This window comes from Talpa occidentalis, unplaced genomic scaffold (genome assembly GCF_014898055.3).
Source record: "Talpa occidentalis isolate TD23 unplaced genomic scaffold, MPIMG_talOcc4v2.1 talOcc4.16, whole genome shotgun sequence".
In the NCBI taxonomy this organism is placed as follows: domain Eukaryota; kingdom Metazoa; phylum Chordata; class Mammalia; order Eulipotyphla; family Talpidae; genus Talpa; species Talpa occidentalis.
Window position 1 is genome coordinate 2,365,100 of NW_023601653.1, and position 15,966 is coordinate 2,381,065.

Consider the following 15,966-nt stretch of genomic DNA (forward strand, 5'->3'; position numbering starts at 1 on the left):
CCTGCCCCCGTTCCAGGCATGGCTTCTTAACACACCTTCAAGGCTGTGCGGCCGTGGGGGTGCATTTGTGAGGATGACTGGGCTCCCACATGTGAGGCGACAGTGCCGCTGTGTCCAGGAGCACCTGGGGCCCGTGTGGTCAGCTCACTACTGGCGGGGCTTGCTGAAGCCAGACTGAGGTGGTTTGGACAGATGGGAAAGGTTCTGAGCCAGGCCGAGGATAAATCAGTGTTTTCTTGATAATTCACATGTTGGCGGAATCTGAAACAAGGAGAGGTAAACTCGTGGATGTGCAGAGTTGGAAGGAGTTCTAGAGGGAGTCCAGGCACCCCAGGCTGTGCAGTGACGGTCCCTTTGTGTCATCCTCTCCAGGCCCATACCCACCTCCCTTTGGCCAAGGTCATGCTGCGTTTATGTCTCCCTATGTGTCTTCCTGGGATGTGGGTCCAAGAGCAGGACCTGTGACCTGTTCAACTCTGTCCCCTGGAACGTAGGTCTGGAAAGGCATCTGTTGAATGGATGGGTCTCAGAGGTCACCACCTCCTCCAGGAAGCCTCCCCTGCCACCCCAGACAGGTGATCTGCCACCTGTGAGCTTCCCTCCCTCCAGAGCTACTGTCACGCCGGTGGCTATGACAGGTGACTTCCCTCGACTGGGCGCCCACTGATGTCAGTGGACAGAGAGTGACCATGATCAATCCTGGATATGCAGAAAGGTCTCCCAGAGTCTGAAGGTTTTACCCGTGAGGAAGGAAAAGGGACTAGCATGAGGCTCTGTGCTGTGGTCTGAGGGCAGAGTCAGGCTGGGGAAATCCAACCAAGGGAGGGCGTCTCTATCCGGTCACCCGGCTGAGAGGGGGCAGGACCTGCATGGCAGCCCCATCAGCTGGAGATCCAAGAGCAGGCTCCCCCCTCCCCACCCCACCCCCAGCCTGTGTGGGCACAGCAGGAGGAGCCTCTCTCCTTTGTTCTCACCCTCCCCCACCCCGCCCCACCCTCACTACCACCAGCTCATCTGAATGGGCTTGGGAGTCGATCCCCCATCCGCACAGTGGGGAGATGATGGGAGATGACACCCCACAGGCGCAGCCCAGCTCTCCGCTCCCACCGCGAGCTGCTCTTGTTCTCGCGCCTTCCCTCCCTACCCAGTCCTCAGCTACTTGTCTTCTTTGTTGGGTCCCTCAGACTTCCAGTGCCTTCCTACCCCAGGGCCTTTGCACGTTCAGATCCCCCTGGCCCACTTCCTGCAGCGAAGCCTATGCAGCCCCAGCTCACCAGGCCCCTTGTGCATGGCCTTTAGGAAGCTCAGGGCCAGCCTGGTGCTGGCCTTCTGGTCTGAATTAGTGTGGCCTGTTTATACTCCTTCTGCTGAGGGGGCAGCTGGGGGCGAAGAGGGGACATTTCATCCCCTTTAAATGCTTCAACTCATTTAACCTTAATTGCTTTGTTTTCATAGACATTTGCAAAGGAAAAGGACCAAATTATAGCTTGAATTGGGTCTTACTAATCTTAATTAAAAGCTCTCGTTTATAATGAGGACCAGGCCCCAAACAAGGAGCAAACCGCCCTCAAATGGCTTGTTTAAATAACTGAGACCCTCTTGATAATCACTGTTTAGTCTGAACCAGCAGCACATCGTCCCTTCTATGTCTACTTAATTTTTAGACCACTTATTCAAGTGGTTTATTCTACTTGCAAGTTCCAACGCAGGCCTTTTCCAAAACGCTGTAATTAAAACTCTTGGGGGGGATGATTTTGTTGTTTCGGCCACAGTCTATCACATATATTACTATTTTCCTCTTTTTGTAAAAAGGAAAAAAATGACAGCCTTGTGGGCAGCAGAGATCACAAAATTAGCATGTATGTAATGAATGTAAATAGTCACTTCCTGAATTTTATATCCCCGGGGTCTACTTGTCAGTCACTGCAAGTTAGGTAGATTACAGGGCCTGCTATTAAGTGTTTTAACAAAACTCCTCATAACACACCCAGTGATCCACTTAGCTTAACATCAGGAGAAAAAAAATCTTAAAACCAATTGGCCTTCTTAGGGAATAATATCTATGACCTTATTAAATAATTTTCATCGGCAGTATTACACACTTTATTGAAAGTCCAGATAAAGTTCTGCTTTTTGGGAGGCCAGGAAAGGCCGTAGGAGGTGGGCCGGGAGGGGGGCGGAGGGGAAATTCTTTAAGTCTTAAAGCGTGCAATTATGCCTGCTAACGTGTGTGCCCTGCTGGAGATGAAAGCACCCAGGGCCGGCAGACCAGCAGGCAGCAAGAAATAGGAAGTGGCTTAAAATTCCAAGTTGCTGTCGGCCAGCAATTAGGCAGTGCTTTTCGCCACGGGTCCAGCTCTGCCTGCAGAGTGTCAGTTTTGGGGCGTCCATGCCCATTTTTGGAAGGAGAAAGAAAAGGCTCGCGCTATTAGCACTTAAGCATTGGACAGCTCTCCTCCCCTGGCCTCGGTTGAACCATCTGTAAAATCCTGGACCAGTTAGGTTCAGTACTGACAGTGCTCTGGGCTTGGAAGCAGATCACCCATGCCCGTACTAGGGAGACGACACCCCACAGGCTCAGCCCAGCTCTCAGCTCACCACTGCAAGCTGCTCTCGTTCTCACCCCTCCCTGCCTCCCAGACCTCAGTTACTTGTCTTCTTTTTTGAGCCCCTCAACCTTGCCAGACCTTCCTACCCCAGGGCCTTTGCACAGTCAGATTCCCCCGGCCCCTGGCTGGGGCTGAGACGTGCTTGTCCTCAGCCTCACAGGTTAGTGGGAGGCACTGGGGAGGCGTGCTCGTAGCAGGGTTTGGAAAGTGCGGCCTTTGAACTCCAGGCCAGACTCAGTGTGGTGAGGGGGACACACTTATCTCTGCCTGAGGAGGGGGGCTCCTCACCCAGCGGCCTTAGGGGACGAGCGGTGGCCGGTCTCCCTCTCTCCTGCAGGCGCTGGGCTCCGTAGCCAGGAGGCTGTGCCTGTTTTGCTCTCCACCGACTAAGTAATTCTTACAAGTGCTTAACCTTGATCCCTGATTCCTCACCCCTTAAATGTCCCTCAAAACGAGCCATGGCACCTGCCTCCCTAACCTGCGTTTGGGGGAGTTAGGGCAGGCAAGCGCCTGTCTGGATGCCGGGGTCTTGACGGCAGGACCAGCTGAAGCTTTCCCGTTTCCCCAGGGCTGGAGGGTCTCGGCCCCGGGCGCGGCCCCTCTCGGCCCTTCCTCGGGCCGCTCGCCTCCTCTTGGCAGCTTTTTACCTCAGCGGCTCTATTTGTTTTTCCATCAGAGGAATGCTAGCCAGAAAAAACCATTATTTCTAAGAAAATAAACTGCGGGCCTGTTGGCCTTTGAATGCTACTGAAATGCATGATGGCCTTCCCCAAAGGCCTTGAAACAAAGAGGACAAGGTCAGGGGTCTCGGAGGGGGCTCTAAGGGGGTACTCCAGATGGGCAGGGCCGCAGCCCCCGCGAGGACAGAGGTGGACCCGGCCTGGCTGTGATGGCTGCCCCGAGTTCTCCCGGTCACTGCTCCCTCCGCGTCTCCTTCTGGGAGCTCCTGGGAGGGGGGCAGGTGGGCTCTGGCTGGACTGTTAGCCCCCCATCCCATCCCCTTGGGGGCCTGTCCCTGGCCTGTGCACAGGCGGACAAGGCTGTGCTCTGGGGCGACTGGATCGCTGTCCCCTCCAGGTGAGCGGCCCCTGTGGGCAGAGCCCGGGCCGAGGGTAAGAGGCAGGCCGAGGAAGCTGTGGGTGCTGGAGAAAGGAGGGCTCGTCCTCAGCACGGATCCTGGGCCCTGGCCCCTCCGTGGCTGGGATGTGGGGAATTCTTGGGGTGACTGTGTCCAGGTTAGAGGGTGGGTCCGGGCCAGCCTGCCTGAGTCCCCACTTTGGCCTTTCACTTCCTAGCTGGGCACGTCTCGTAAATGCTCTGAGCCTCGTTTCTCTTTCTGCACTGAGGGAAGTTAAGTCCTCCCGACCTGGGCGTGGGGAGGGTTAACCCACTTGCCCACAGACCGTGCCGGTGGGAAACTGCTGCTGTGGTTTCTATTCCTGCTGCAGAGAAAGGCCCCTCGGGATCTGGGCAGAAAGGGAATGAAGTCAAACCTCAGCATGTCTGCGCGGGCCCTGTCACTGCTGGACCCTGAGGGGTGGCCCGTGAGGTTTGGGAGGAAGGCTGAGCCCCTGACTTGTTGATGAGATAAAGCCTCAGTTTCCCTCTCTGGGTGGGTTACCCTTTTGTAAGGTCCTGGGGGTTCATCAGGGGAGCTCAAGCACCCCAGCTTCCCCATTTCCAGTGGGGCTCAGGCTTCCCGGCCACCGCACAGTCTCGTGGTCCTGCTGCTGCGTTCACAGGTGTTTGGGCCTGAAAAGCAGCCCCTCTGTGCCCGCAGCTGGGGCGGAAAAGGGACTTAGGGCCCTCCCCTGCCTCTCTGACCATGCCTGCGACTGGCCGGGGAGCCCCGGAGCCTCAGCCCTGCTAGGCAGGGCGCCGGGGGGGGGACACGGAAGGGTCAGCTTTCTGTTCACCAGGCTGCTTCAGTGTCTGCTGGGTTTGGTGTTGGGCCTGGAGACGGTCTCCAGGGAAGGGTTTGGGGGTGATTCTGAGGGAGAAAGAGCCGTGGACCAGCCCTATCCTAAAGGTTTGGCAGGGAAGTCTCATCTGGTTCTCAGGCGCCCACCGGGGCTGGGCAGGTGGCATTTGGGGTCAGCTCAGCGTGAGGAGCCCATCATCAACTAGAGCCCTGGCCAGCCCCGTGGAGGGGACGCCCACAGCATGAACTGTTTCACATTTTTAAACAGCTTTATTGAGCCCTAACTGATGAGTCAGACAATCCACCCATTTGAAGCACACAATTCAGTGCTGCTTAGTGTACGTGCAGAGTTGGGCAGCCTGCGTTACGAGTTTAGGACCTTTTCTTTAGCCCCGAATCAGTTCTGTACCCCGTAGCCATCACCCCCCAGGTCCCCCAGGCCCCCAGGCCCAGGAAATTTTTGTCTCAATAGATTTGCCTTCTCTGGAGGCTTTGTTGTCCTGGGTGACTGAGACGGAGTCACATGAAGTCGGTGGCTTGGCCCACGTCCTGGCTCCACCTGGACGGGCAGGACAGCCAAGGCCTCTGAGCCTCGGTCTCCTTGCTCTGCGGGTGCCCACTCCCTGGGGTGTTGCTAAGAGAGGGGCCTGCTACCTCACCCATCACGCGATCAGTCCAGGGAGGCTCCATCCATTCAGCGTTGAACACCCTCTGCTACTTGGAGACTTGAGCTGAACAGGACAGAGTTCTCACCCACGGGTCTCGCAGCCTCAGAGGACCTGTAACGCAGCAGGCGGCTGTGTACCCACGGCCTCAGTTCAGGGGACTGTGGGCCCAGAGGGTGGGGAGGAGTCGGGTGTGCTGGGGAGGGCCTGTCCTGGGGTGCTGGGGCTTAGTGCAGACGGCGTAGGTGTTCGTGAAGGGCGGGAGCACCAGGCAGAGAGAACAGCATCGGCACAACTGTGGAGGCCCGAAGCCACTGGGGATGGTCAGGGAGCAGCCGAATGCCGTGGTTTTGGCTCGTAGGTTTGGGGGGAAGGGAGAGGAGGGCCTTCCCACCCTCTAGCTGAGCCATGGTCATTGTGTGCGGTTAGGAATGAAAAAAGTATATAGATTTGTGTTGGTTTTGCGTGACCTTTGACCTTTCCCATAATTAACTGCTGGGCCCACTTCGGCTTTGTCTCGGCAGAAGGGAAACCTGATCGATGGATGCCAGGGGTCCGCAGAGAGTGGGTCTCATTACTCAGTCATTACAAACCCGGAGCTTAACCCTGTGCCACCGGAGACAGGGGGCTTAATCCTTGCTGCTCGCGGCCCTGTGAAAGCGCCTTCCCGGGAGTGTAATTAGCCAACAAACCGGATTAAGATTTATTCACCAATAAGGACTCAACTTCCTAAGCCATACATCTCGCCACGAATGGTTGCCTGATCTAAAGAGTGCACGGTTTTTCCTAAAGCCCCAGACAAAGGCGGAGACGCGCTAGCGCCCAGCCAGGAAAGGAGTCTTTGTTGCAGCCTTTGGTCTCCGCTGTCGGCCAGGAATGTCGAGAAAAATGCCAATTTCAAGGGGAAACCAGAAGATGCTTTCAGTAATGATCGCGGGGAGCGGGGTGCTTTCAAATTCCTCCTTTTGAGAACCTTTCCAGTCAGTCCTGATTTTTAGGAAAATGCCCTAAAATTGTATTAAAATAAAATGAGAAGGAGCTCTGACTCACTGCAATAGAATCTCTGAGAACATAGGCACCACAGAATAAACATATATTTTACAGGGCAGCAAGAATCAATTTTGAATTAAATGAAAGCTACAAAACTCATCCCACTCGAGTTCCAAACCAGCGTCTCTGGCGCGTGGCCACAGCGGAGTTCGCTGCCATTTTAATATAAGAAGAGTGGAATGGGCGACCTTTTAAAAATCCCATAATGAGCAGCGCCTCATGCTGTTCTTCTCTGCTCTGTTGGAGCTTGGGAGCTGTTTTCTCTTGGGAATTGAGTTTTCGTTTTAAAAAATAAATAATAGCCAAGCTGGAGGGGGAGCAGGGAAGTCCGGAGCGAGCTGTTGAACTTCTCATCCTCAGCGCTGAGGCAGATCCGGGAGGTGGGTCCTGCCCACCGTCCTCTCGGCTCTGACCGTGCCTCACGACCCTGCCACTCAAGGGCAGGGACAGACCTTGGAAAATAAAATAGTGACACCAGGGTTATCTCCTCCCACTTTCCTTCTTGAGAACTTTTTGAAGCAGGGAGCATTTTTTTTTTTTTTTAAGTACTCACTTCACCCACCCCAGGACGCCACCCCAGCAGGAATCAAGGCTAACGTTGGACAAGCCGCTGCCTGGGAGCCTGGAGGCCGGCTGAGCCCCCAGCGGTGACACGGGAGCACTGGTGGCACCCTGCCTCACCCACGGCGTCCTCACCCCGGTCTCTGCCTCTGTCACCACCTGGCTGCCTTCCCTCTGCGTGTCTGTATGTCTCCCATGGTGTTCTGTCTGTCCTGCCATCCTCCCTGGGTCTGTATCCATATTTCCCTCTTATAAGGACATCAGTCGTTGGATCAGGGCCCACTCCAGTATGACCTCATCCTGACTTGATTACATCTGCAAAGATCCTATTTCCAAATCAAGTCACATTCACATGGACTAGGGATTAAGACCTCAGCACATCTTTATGGGGAACACTCTACCCACAATAGTTCGTTAAGAATAAACATCCAGAGGGCTTGACTCTGCCCCCCGCCCATTGATCCACCCTCTCCCCACCCCATCTGCCTGCTCCTCATTCTCCAGCTTTAACGGCTCTTACAAAGTGGCCTGAGCTGGACGGGCACCTTGGAGGCCCGGGCCCTCCTCCGGGGCTGGGTATGGTCTTTACGGCAACCCTGCTTGTTGGGGCAGGGTTTCGTAGCGGATTGGCTTGTGTGTCTCTCTCCTGTGTATTAAAGGAGGAGCTTCACGTGGTTTTAAAAAACAAAAATCAAGGCACAGACACCAGAAATCGGGGTGGGGTTGGCTTGTGAACAGATGTCCTCCACCCAGGAGGCTGGCGGTGGCCTCGCCAGCTAGGGGGGCATTGGGGCCTGGGACGTGGAAAGGAACCAATCGTTCTGAGGTGCTCAGATCTGGGACCCCTTTAGGAGTGCACCGAGGGAAGAGATGTGAGCGCTGGACCCTCCTGCAGGGCACCCGGTGGGGCCCACAGGACAGGGCGTCGAGGGGAAAGGCTAGAGTCGCTTCATGGCTCGCTCAGCCGTCTCTTCATAATGCCTGACGGCTGCGGTCATCAGTCCATCATTTGATAGTGAAAAGTTTGCTGTTCACAACTACACGTGGACAACAGGTAGAAGCTGGAACGATGCCAGGCAAACTGGGGGCATGTGATTATCCTAACCAGGGAAAGGCATTTGTCAGATCTTGCCGCCATTAAAAAAAGTGGGTTTAATTGCATTTTATGGATGTGGTGACTGTAACTGATTGTATTTACTTTCCGGCGAGGGCTTCTAGGAAGCCCAGAGTCGTGCTTGTGGCCGCCTGTTGAAATTGTGCTGGCATCACCGCGTGTATTTCTGTATACTTCCACCAGATTTCTCTTATTCTTCATCTCTCTTTTTTTTTCCTTCATTCTAACTTCTTCTTCGTTTTGAAAATCTTTTTGTATGTATTTTGTAAACTGTTTGGATGGATGATGTTTGAAGGAGTTCATGGTGAATGAATAGATGTTTGGGTAGATGAATGGATAGTAAGTGCTTTTATATATCAATGTGTGTGTTTGAATAGATGGGCAGGTATTTGGGTGAATGAACAGATGGGAGAATGTTTAGGTATTTGGGGGGGGCAAGTGGAGTTGTGGGGAGTGTGGAGGCTCATGGACGGGAGATGAATGGCAGGTTGGGCGTCTGACTGCATGTTTAGGTGGATGAGTGGACATTTGTCTGGATAAGCAGGTGGATGAATAGATGACTGAGCGAGTGGAAGGATGACCAGTTGGCTGGATAGTTAGATTTTTAGTCAGAAGAGACAGAAGGAAGGGCAGGAGGCACTTGGGTGGCCTTGAATGGCTAGCTTATAGAGTGACTAGGCAGATGGGTGACGGGGGCGGGGGGTGTGGGTGAGTGGACGGTGGCAGGCTGGCTAGCTATGTGGGCAGGTGGATTGGCACCCACTAGTATACATGGATAAAGACCAAGTGGTCTTCAGGACCAGGTCCTCAGCTTGGGGGTGCTGGTTCAGATCAGATGAGAGATGGTGACCGTGCTGGCAGGTGGAGGACATGTCTGACCGGTGGGCGCACTGTAGCCGTGATGCGGGTCTGGCGAACCCTGCTCCGGCAGCTGACCGGATGTGGCGGGAAGGTGGATGGTAACAGTTTCACCAGGACCGGGAGCTCCAGGGACGTGCAGGTTGATGTGTTATCACTGCCCTGGGGATGTCTGGAGGCACCAGGGATGGGGCTGGACTGGTTTATCTGGGGCTGTGGTCAAGGTTGCGGTGATTGGGAAGTCATCAATATCTCGGTCTTTATAAGCCCATGAACCCTTTCAAACATGAAATCTTACATGCTTTTTTAGTGTCACTTAATTTCTAAGTGCATCAAATATAATGATTAACAACAATCCATATGGCCCACTGAACTGAGTGCTGCCCAGCGGGTGCTGATGGCCACTGCGGGCAGCTTGGCCGGAGCCGCTGTCTCCTGCGCCGTGGGAGGCGCGACTCACTCTGGCCTTCCGTCATGCTGGCTGGTTGACAGCCCCAGGCCCACGCCCTGTGTTCTGGCACTTTCGGGGCTGCTGTTTTCTCTGAAGTTACCCTCCACGGGACAGCGTCCCTGGCAGGCAGGGGTTCAGGCAGAGCTCCGTCACCTCCAGAGTCGCGGAGCTCGCCACCTCCTGGCCGGCCGTCTTCCAGGCGGATTCCTACATGGTCATCCCCCACGGCGTGGCTCTGCCCGGGGACCCGCGTGAGGCGGGCAAGGAGCTGGCGGCCCCCGTGCTGGCCCCCGGCCGGCTCCCAGCCATCCGGGCGAAAGGCCTCACTTGCCTCAGCCTCTCTGCTGCAGGCTGGACTCACCCTGCCTTTCAGAGCTGCGAGCTGCCCCTTCACCCGGGTAGGGGGAACCTTCCACCCACCAGGGCCTCCAGCGAGACACTTCCGGGTCCGCCTGGCCAGGGGCTTTAGGTTCTTCCAGGCCCAGAGATGCAGTGGGTGGGGGTGGAGGGGGTGGTGTCAGTTCTCCCTGCCCCGGGCGCCCTCCTCCTCGTCCCTCCTGGGTGGCCAGGTTAGGCCCCCGTGGACTCCTGCGTCAGGCCCGCTGGCTCCAGCCCCGCTCCTACCTCCTCTAGGTGTGTGAGCTTGGGCAAGGGTTAGCTTCCCGTGCCATGGCCTCTCCGGTGCCCTTGTCCATTGGACTAGCCTGGCAGTGCCTGCAGCCCCTAGCTCAGTGTCCCCGAGCTAGGGTGGGGGCCGGGGGCAAGGGACAGGGATGGCAAGCGGGGCTGGGGCCTAGAAGCAGCTCGTTGAGTGTTAACTCGAGTGTTCTGGCCTCTGAGGTCACTCTGGAACTCCAGAACTGATAGCCCTTTGACCCCTGATGGGAAATGGTGAAAAAGACTTAAAACGGCAAAAAAAGGGATGACCTTTACAAAGGCTGTTGGTCATTCTTTATGAGACAGAAGCCTTTGTTACGACAAGGAAGCCGGAGCATGGAAATCCAGGCTTAAATCCTGACGGGGGGTGGGGAATGAACTTTTCTCTCGTTCCAAGGTTGCCCTTTCTGGTGGTGTGCAAATGGCACTTTCCTTGACACCCCTGCTTCAGCTCTGGGAGGCTTTAAGATCTGCCAAAAAGCCAATTTGGGGGGCTTTCAATGGGGCCCCCATGCTGGCCGTGTCGAGGGGCTTCCGAGGGAGCAGAGCTGGGGGCTCCCCCCTGAGGCTCCAAGGCCCGTGTCCTGCGTGGTGGCCGGCCTGCGGCAGCCAGTCCCTCCTCCCGCGACCCTTGGGCCCCAGCCCCCCTCCTCGCCACCAGGCCTGACGCCTCCCGCGCCCTCCTTTGCAGACATTGACGAGTGTGAGAGCGACCTCTACAACGGGGGCTGCGTGCACGAGTGCGTCAACATCCCGGGCAACTACAGGTGCACCTGCTTCGACGGCTTCATGCTGGCCCACGACGGACACAACTGCCTGGGTGAGTGGGGCCTGCACCCGCCTGCGGCTCCGGGCTCGGCTGCGCGCAGGGCTGAGGCCGGGGCTCAGACAGCAGGGACGTGCTTCCTCGCCATGTGGAGGCTGGAGGCCCCAGGCGAGGTCCTGGCAGGGCCGGGCTCCAGCCCCGCACCCCTCCCCACCCCCCCATCACCTCCTCTTGAAAGGACCCCGGCCGCGTTGCAGCAGGGCCACCCTAATGACCCCCTGTTCCCTTGGTGCCTCTCAAACACAGCCCTGCTCGGAGGTGCGGGGGGTTGGGGCATCAGCGTGTGGTTTGGGGACACGCCCCAGCCCGTAACTAGGGTCCTTGTGTGCCCCCAACATCCGTGCTCCTGATAGCCGCGTTTACGTCTGTCGTCAGGTTTGTCGGCGTGACGCCAGCTCGCTGGGCTAAGTCGGGAAGCAGAGAAGAGCAGGGATCCCTTTGCAGTGCCCGCCGGCTGCCCTCCCAGCCGGGCGCCCATAGGTGTCCGCGTGGTCTGGCCCCTTGATGTCCCTTCAGCATCATGGGGCCCGCCCACCAGGTATTCTTTATAAGGACTCAGCCATCCATACTGGAGTAGGGCCCCCAGACCGCACCCCGACTTGATCCTCTACAAAGACCCTGGTCTCTACAAAAAGGCTCCATTCCTAGGTGCTGGGGCTCAGGACTTACTATCTTTGGGGGCACAACTCAGCGAGACCAGAGGGAGTGCAGTCTGTACAGGGGGGTGAAAGCGCGTGGCTCCGGGAGCTGGTCTTCTGCCCCTGGCTGCTGGGCGGCCGGAGTAGGGCGTCCGGGGCCCCACAGCATGGACACGTCCTCAGCCTCACAGCTGCCCCAGCGGCCCTGGCGAGCGAGGTGGGGCTGGCACAGGCCCTCGGGGCCGGTGGGCACCAGTGCCAGCGTGACCTCTGTCTCCCCCGCCATCAGATGGGGACCGTCACGCCACCTCCTCCACCAGCGTGTGCGCGAGGAGTCCACCACGGCCTGGCGGGGCCCCCGGCCTCGGCCGCCTGCGGAGGTCGTCCATTTAGTGTTGCTGTATTTTGCTTGGCCAGAGGTGGTTCTGGGTATAAAACTTTCCCCTCTTTTTCCAGTTGTTTCCTTGGCAGTTCCCAGAAGTGGAAGTGTGGGGTCAAAGGGGCGTCGGGGTCGGCACAGGGACCCCCACACAGGCCTCCCTGGTGCGCTGGTGGGCGGTGTGGAGCAGGGGGCCTGGCGCCCCAGCTCTCCCTGGTGTTACCGGTCTGCTCTCCCCTCCCCTGCCTGCTTTTGTTTAGTGAGCGCTGGACCTCAGACACGCTTGTTATGGGAAACAGATCTGTGAACATGTAATTCCACCCACAATAAGTGCCAAAGCGGGTCTGGGGGGCAGGCAGGCAGGCTGCGGAGCCTGGCGTTCTGTGAAGCGTTGCGCGGGTGAGGGCACACGGAGGGAGCCCAGGCTCGGGGGCTCCTCGGAGGAGCTGGCGTGGAGCAGGCTCTCCGAAGGCTGGGGCGGCTGCCTGGGGGGAGGCTCAGCTGTGTGGAGCGGCGGGGGCTCGGTGGCGCAGGGCTCGGGGACACGGAGCTCGGGGTGGGCCCACAGGGTGGGCAGAGCCTGGCACTCGATAGCGTGCTCTGGGCTGGGACCATTTCTCGTGCCAGACACTGAGCTGGGGACAGCCCTGGTCGTGTCGCTGCTCCGTTTTCAGCTGACATTGTGCATTTCGGTCACTGATGAGGCCGTGAGGGCAGAGGCCGGACCCTGGACACCGCCGTCCTGGACTCAGCCCGCTCTCCTGGCTGTTGTTGTGTGATCTGGGGCTGCTCACGTCCCCTCGGCCTCAGCTTTCTCACCCTGCAAATGGGATTCCCCATCCCTGGAGTCCAGTGGGGACTGAGCCAGGTCTTGAGGTGGGGTCCGAGGGGTGCCGGCGCCGAGCCCCATGACGGCCAGGCGTGGGTCTAGTCCCGGCTCTCTGTCCAGGTGTGTGGTGGTGGGCATCTGGCCCTCCAGGGCCCAGGGCCCGGGGCCCAGCCTCTGCCTGCACTCTGGCTGTGTCTGCCCCTGGCCGCTGCTGTCCCCGCATGCTCACGAGCAGAGCTGCCCGCTGCCCAGACTGACGCTGAGGTGTGTGCAGGTCTTCCTGTCACGACGTCATTCTCACAACAGGGTCTTTTACATGGATTGCTTTAAAGGCCTGGGCGGGACGCCCACCGCCCCTCCCAGCACGGACGGCAGCTTCCTGCAGCTCCACCGCGCATGTGGCCGCTGAGAAAAGGCTCTCTGTGCCGCCGGCCGCTCAGCTGACAGCGGACCCTTCCCAACAGGCCCCTTTCTGTTTGGTCTTTTTCCTGCTCAAGACAAAATTCTGGCTCAAGAGAAGCTGGAACCTTGGTTCCAAGCAACTCCTCCCGCACCACACACGTGGGCTCCCGGGCCTCAGGAGGACGGTCAGTGCCCCGTCATCCCGCGTGGGGCACAGGCCTGGGAAGCGGTGCTGACGCGAGACCGCTGAGCTGGCCTGAGTCCTGGCTGCTAATGGGTTTATGCTTTGGAGCCAATTACTGGACGCCTTCAAGCGGCAGCAACCCCACCCCGCCCCACTGCGGTGGCACCCCAAAGACCTGTCTCGGAGTGTCTGGGAGTCATGGTGAAGTGCCCCCATGGTGGGCAGCGGATGCAGGTGCCCCAGGTGGGCCCCACATCGGGGTGTAGGCTCAGAGCCGCAGCCCACAGGCCCCACCCCCACAGAGTCGCTCGTTTACTCCAGTGCTGTTCATGGTTATTACTGAGTTGTTTGTCAACCTTTTAAAATCAGGGGATGGCACATAAAAGTCGATGTGTCCAGCCTCTTTCCTGCTGGGCCAGCCCCGCCCTGACCCTGGCGGCTCACTTGCGGGCAGCGGCGCACAGGGAGGCCTGTGTCCCAAGAGCTAAATATCGAACCATCTCTAAGAAGCTTCAGAACCAGGGCAGGCCCAGTCCGTTGCCAGCAGCCCGTCCTCGTGACCTGGAAGACTGACCAGGAATTCGGGGTGTAGGTTCCTTGAGTCCTGGGCCTGGAAGCGGTAGCTTGGGTGCTGGCTGCTCCCCACCCCCTTCTTCCACCTCTGCCCCATCCTGCGCCATAGGGAGCCTGAGGACACCCCAACTCAGACATCCACGCTCTGGCTACCTACCCTCCCCCACCTTCCTTTCTGCTACTGCGGGCTTCTAAGTATCTTCTGCCATCCGTGGACAGACAGGCTTGGCCATCTGGACAGGAAGTTTTAGGATCTCAAATACCCAGAATGTGGTCTACAAGAGGGGCCTGTGTTCCAGGTTCCGCTGTTTCTCCATGCAGCCAGAGAGAATGAGGAGTGGGGACCCCTAAAACACAGGGGTGCCCATGCCTCGTGAGGTACTGGTACAGGCCACAAAGAAAGCAGCTGCCCCTGGAGATCTGTCTCCTCACCTGTTTGCTGCACTCCCCACTGCTCCCCATTGCTCAGCAGCCATCCGCCGTGGCTGTTCACCTACTGCTCAGTCTCAGTAGGAACCAGGGTGATGCTCCCTGGGGAAGCTGCCTGCGCCCCTCCCCACCGCGGGTGTCCTGTGGCTGCGAGGGAGTGAGTTGCCAGAAGGTTCTCTGCTCTCGCTTCTCTGGGCCATCCTGTCTGGTCAGTTGACCTGCTGGGAACTATGAGGCCCGTTCGCAGCTCCCTTTGCTTTGTCTCCCCGAGACTGGTCACGCGTCTCGCTGGGTCGTAGCGCTCCGGCGGCCACAGGGCCGGGGGCTGGATCCAGACCCGAGCGGCCCGGCTTGAAGAGCGTTCTGAGTTCATCAGGAGGAGCGAGGCTGATGGCTGAGGGTTATTTTCTTGCCCGCGTTTTCACAGTTGAACCTTTTCTTTTCTTTGGAGCAAGGGAGGTCATTCTCTTGTGGGAATGGCCTGCCTCGGACTGCGTCCTGGAAGGGGGCCAAGTCTGTCCTCCGGGAGCAAAACCCTTTCTCTATTTGACATCTTTATTGAGGAATTTCTCAAATATAACAGAAAATGACACCAGAGGGAATTGAAACCAGGATGAGATCCTTGCTCGGCCCCAAATGACTGCTTTTCGCATTGTAATTACTTGAAATAGCAGTAGTTCTGCTCGAAAAATATTATTCCAAACTCCATGCAGTTGGACAGAAGAGCAATATTTAGGCTAATAGAATCAGATTTTTTTCATCTTAAATTAAAACCAGCAGTGGATCATTTTCCCCATCGCCACAGAGCCAGGCTCCTTTTTCCCTAAAGCCATTAGTTCACTCAGCCAGATGTTTTCTTCGACCCCAGCCTTTACCTTGACTCGCTGGAAAGTAGGCCTCTCAAGCTGCTCACGGGCAGTCTGGGGCTTGCTTCTCGGCGCTTTTCCCTAAGAAGAAGCGTCACCTGCAGTCAGAGCCGCTCCTCAGCCAGCTCTCTGCACCCCGTCGCACTGCCGAGCATCGCGGCCTGCTGGCACGAGCGGGCAGCATCTGTGGTGTCCCCAGAGCTGTCCGGGACGTCCTGCTCACCCCTCATTTAGTCCTCGTAGCATCCGTGGGCAGAAGCCCTTGGTGTCCCTTACGGACCTGGAGGCCGAGGCTCGGGGGAAGCGGCCTGTGTAAGGTCACACGCCCCGAGTGGCAGAGCCGTGGCAAGAGCCGGGGCCAGAGCCGGGTCTGCGCTTCCACCAGTTCACATCTGTAAGCCGCTGCCCGCAGCCACCCCCAGTGCCCAGAGCACTGCCAGCTCTGGGCAGCTTCCTCAGTGGGCTCCCTCCCCCCTTCCCTTCATCAGGGTAAAGAATGCAGAAAAGCAGGTCACAAACTTAAGCTGTGAGCCCCTTGAGCGCCCTATCAGGCCTGGGCCCCCGAGAGTCTGGGAGTCGCTGGGGACCCCTGGCCTCTGCCACGCCAGGCTGGGGAGTGGGGTGCTGGCGGGCTCTGCAAAGAGCTCACCTCAAGGGCCCCTCCTCCCAGGACCCCTGGGCCACAGGGGCTGGAGCCATGTAGGCGCCCGTGTCACCTCAGTCTCCCCTGGGGCAGGCCTTGCCCCGTGTGGCTGCACAGAGCCCTGACCTTCCAGAACCCTCCTTCGTGGCTCCTATGGCACTCGCCCGCCGCCCAGCGCCTGCCACTCCTCTCCTCTGACCACAGAAGTCGCCGGTCAGCCCGTCTTGCCCCAGGGGCCGGCACTGTGCTGGCGTATCGCGGGCACGTAATATTCACAGCACAAGTGATGCACACGTCTGTGAAGGTGCCCG

At 58.0% G+C, this 15,966-nt stretch overlaps 1 protein-coding gene across 2 annotated transcripts in view; it reads left to right on the forward strand.

The window, feature by feature from the left end:
- Positions 1-15,966, forward strand: part of SCUBE1 (signal peptide, CUB domain and EGF like domain containing 1) — a 78,866-nt gene that overhangs the window by 7,344 nt on the left and 55,556 nt on the right. For both annotated transcript variants that reach the window (XM_037513412.1, XM_037513413.1), the window contains exon 3: positions 10,578-10,706. In XM_037513412.1, coding sequence (XP_037369309.1) covers positions 10,578-10,706 — 129 coding nt within the window. The remainder of the gene's footprint in view (positions 1-10,577; positions 10,707-15,966) is intronic.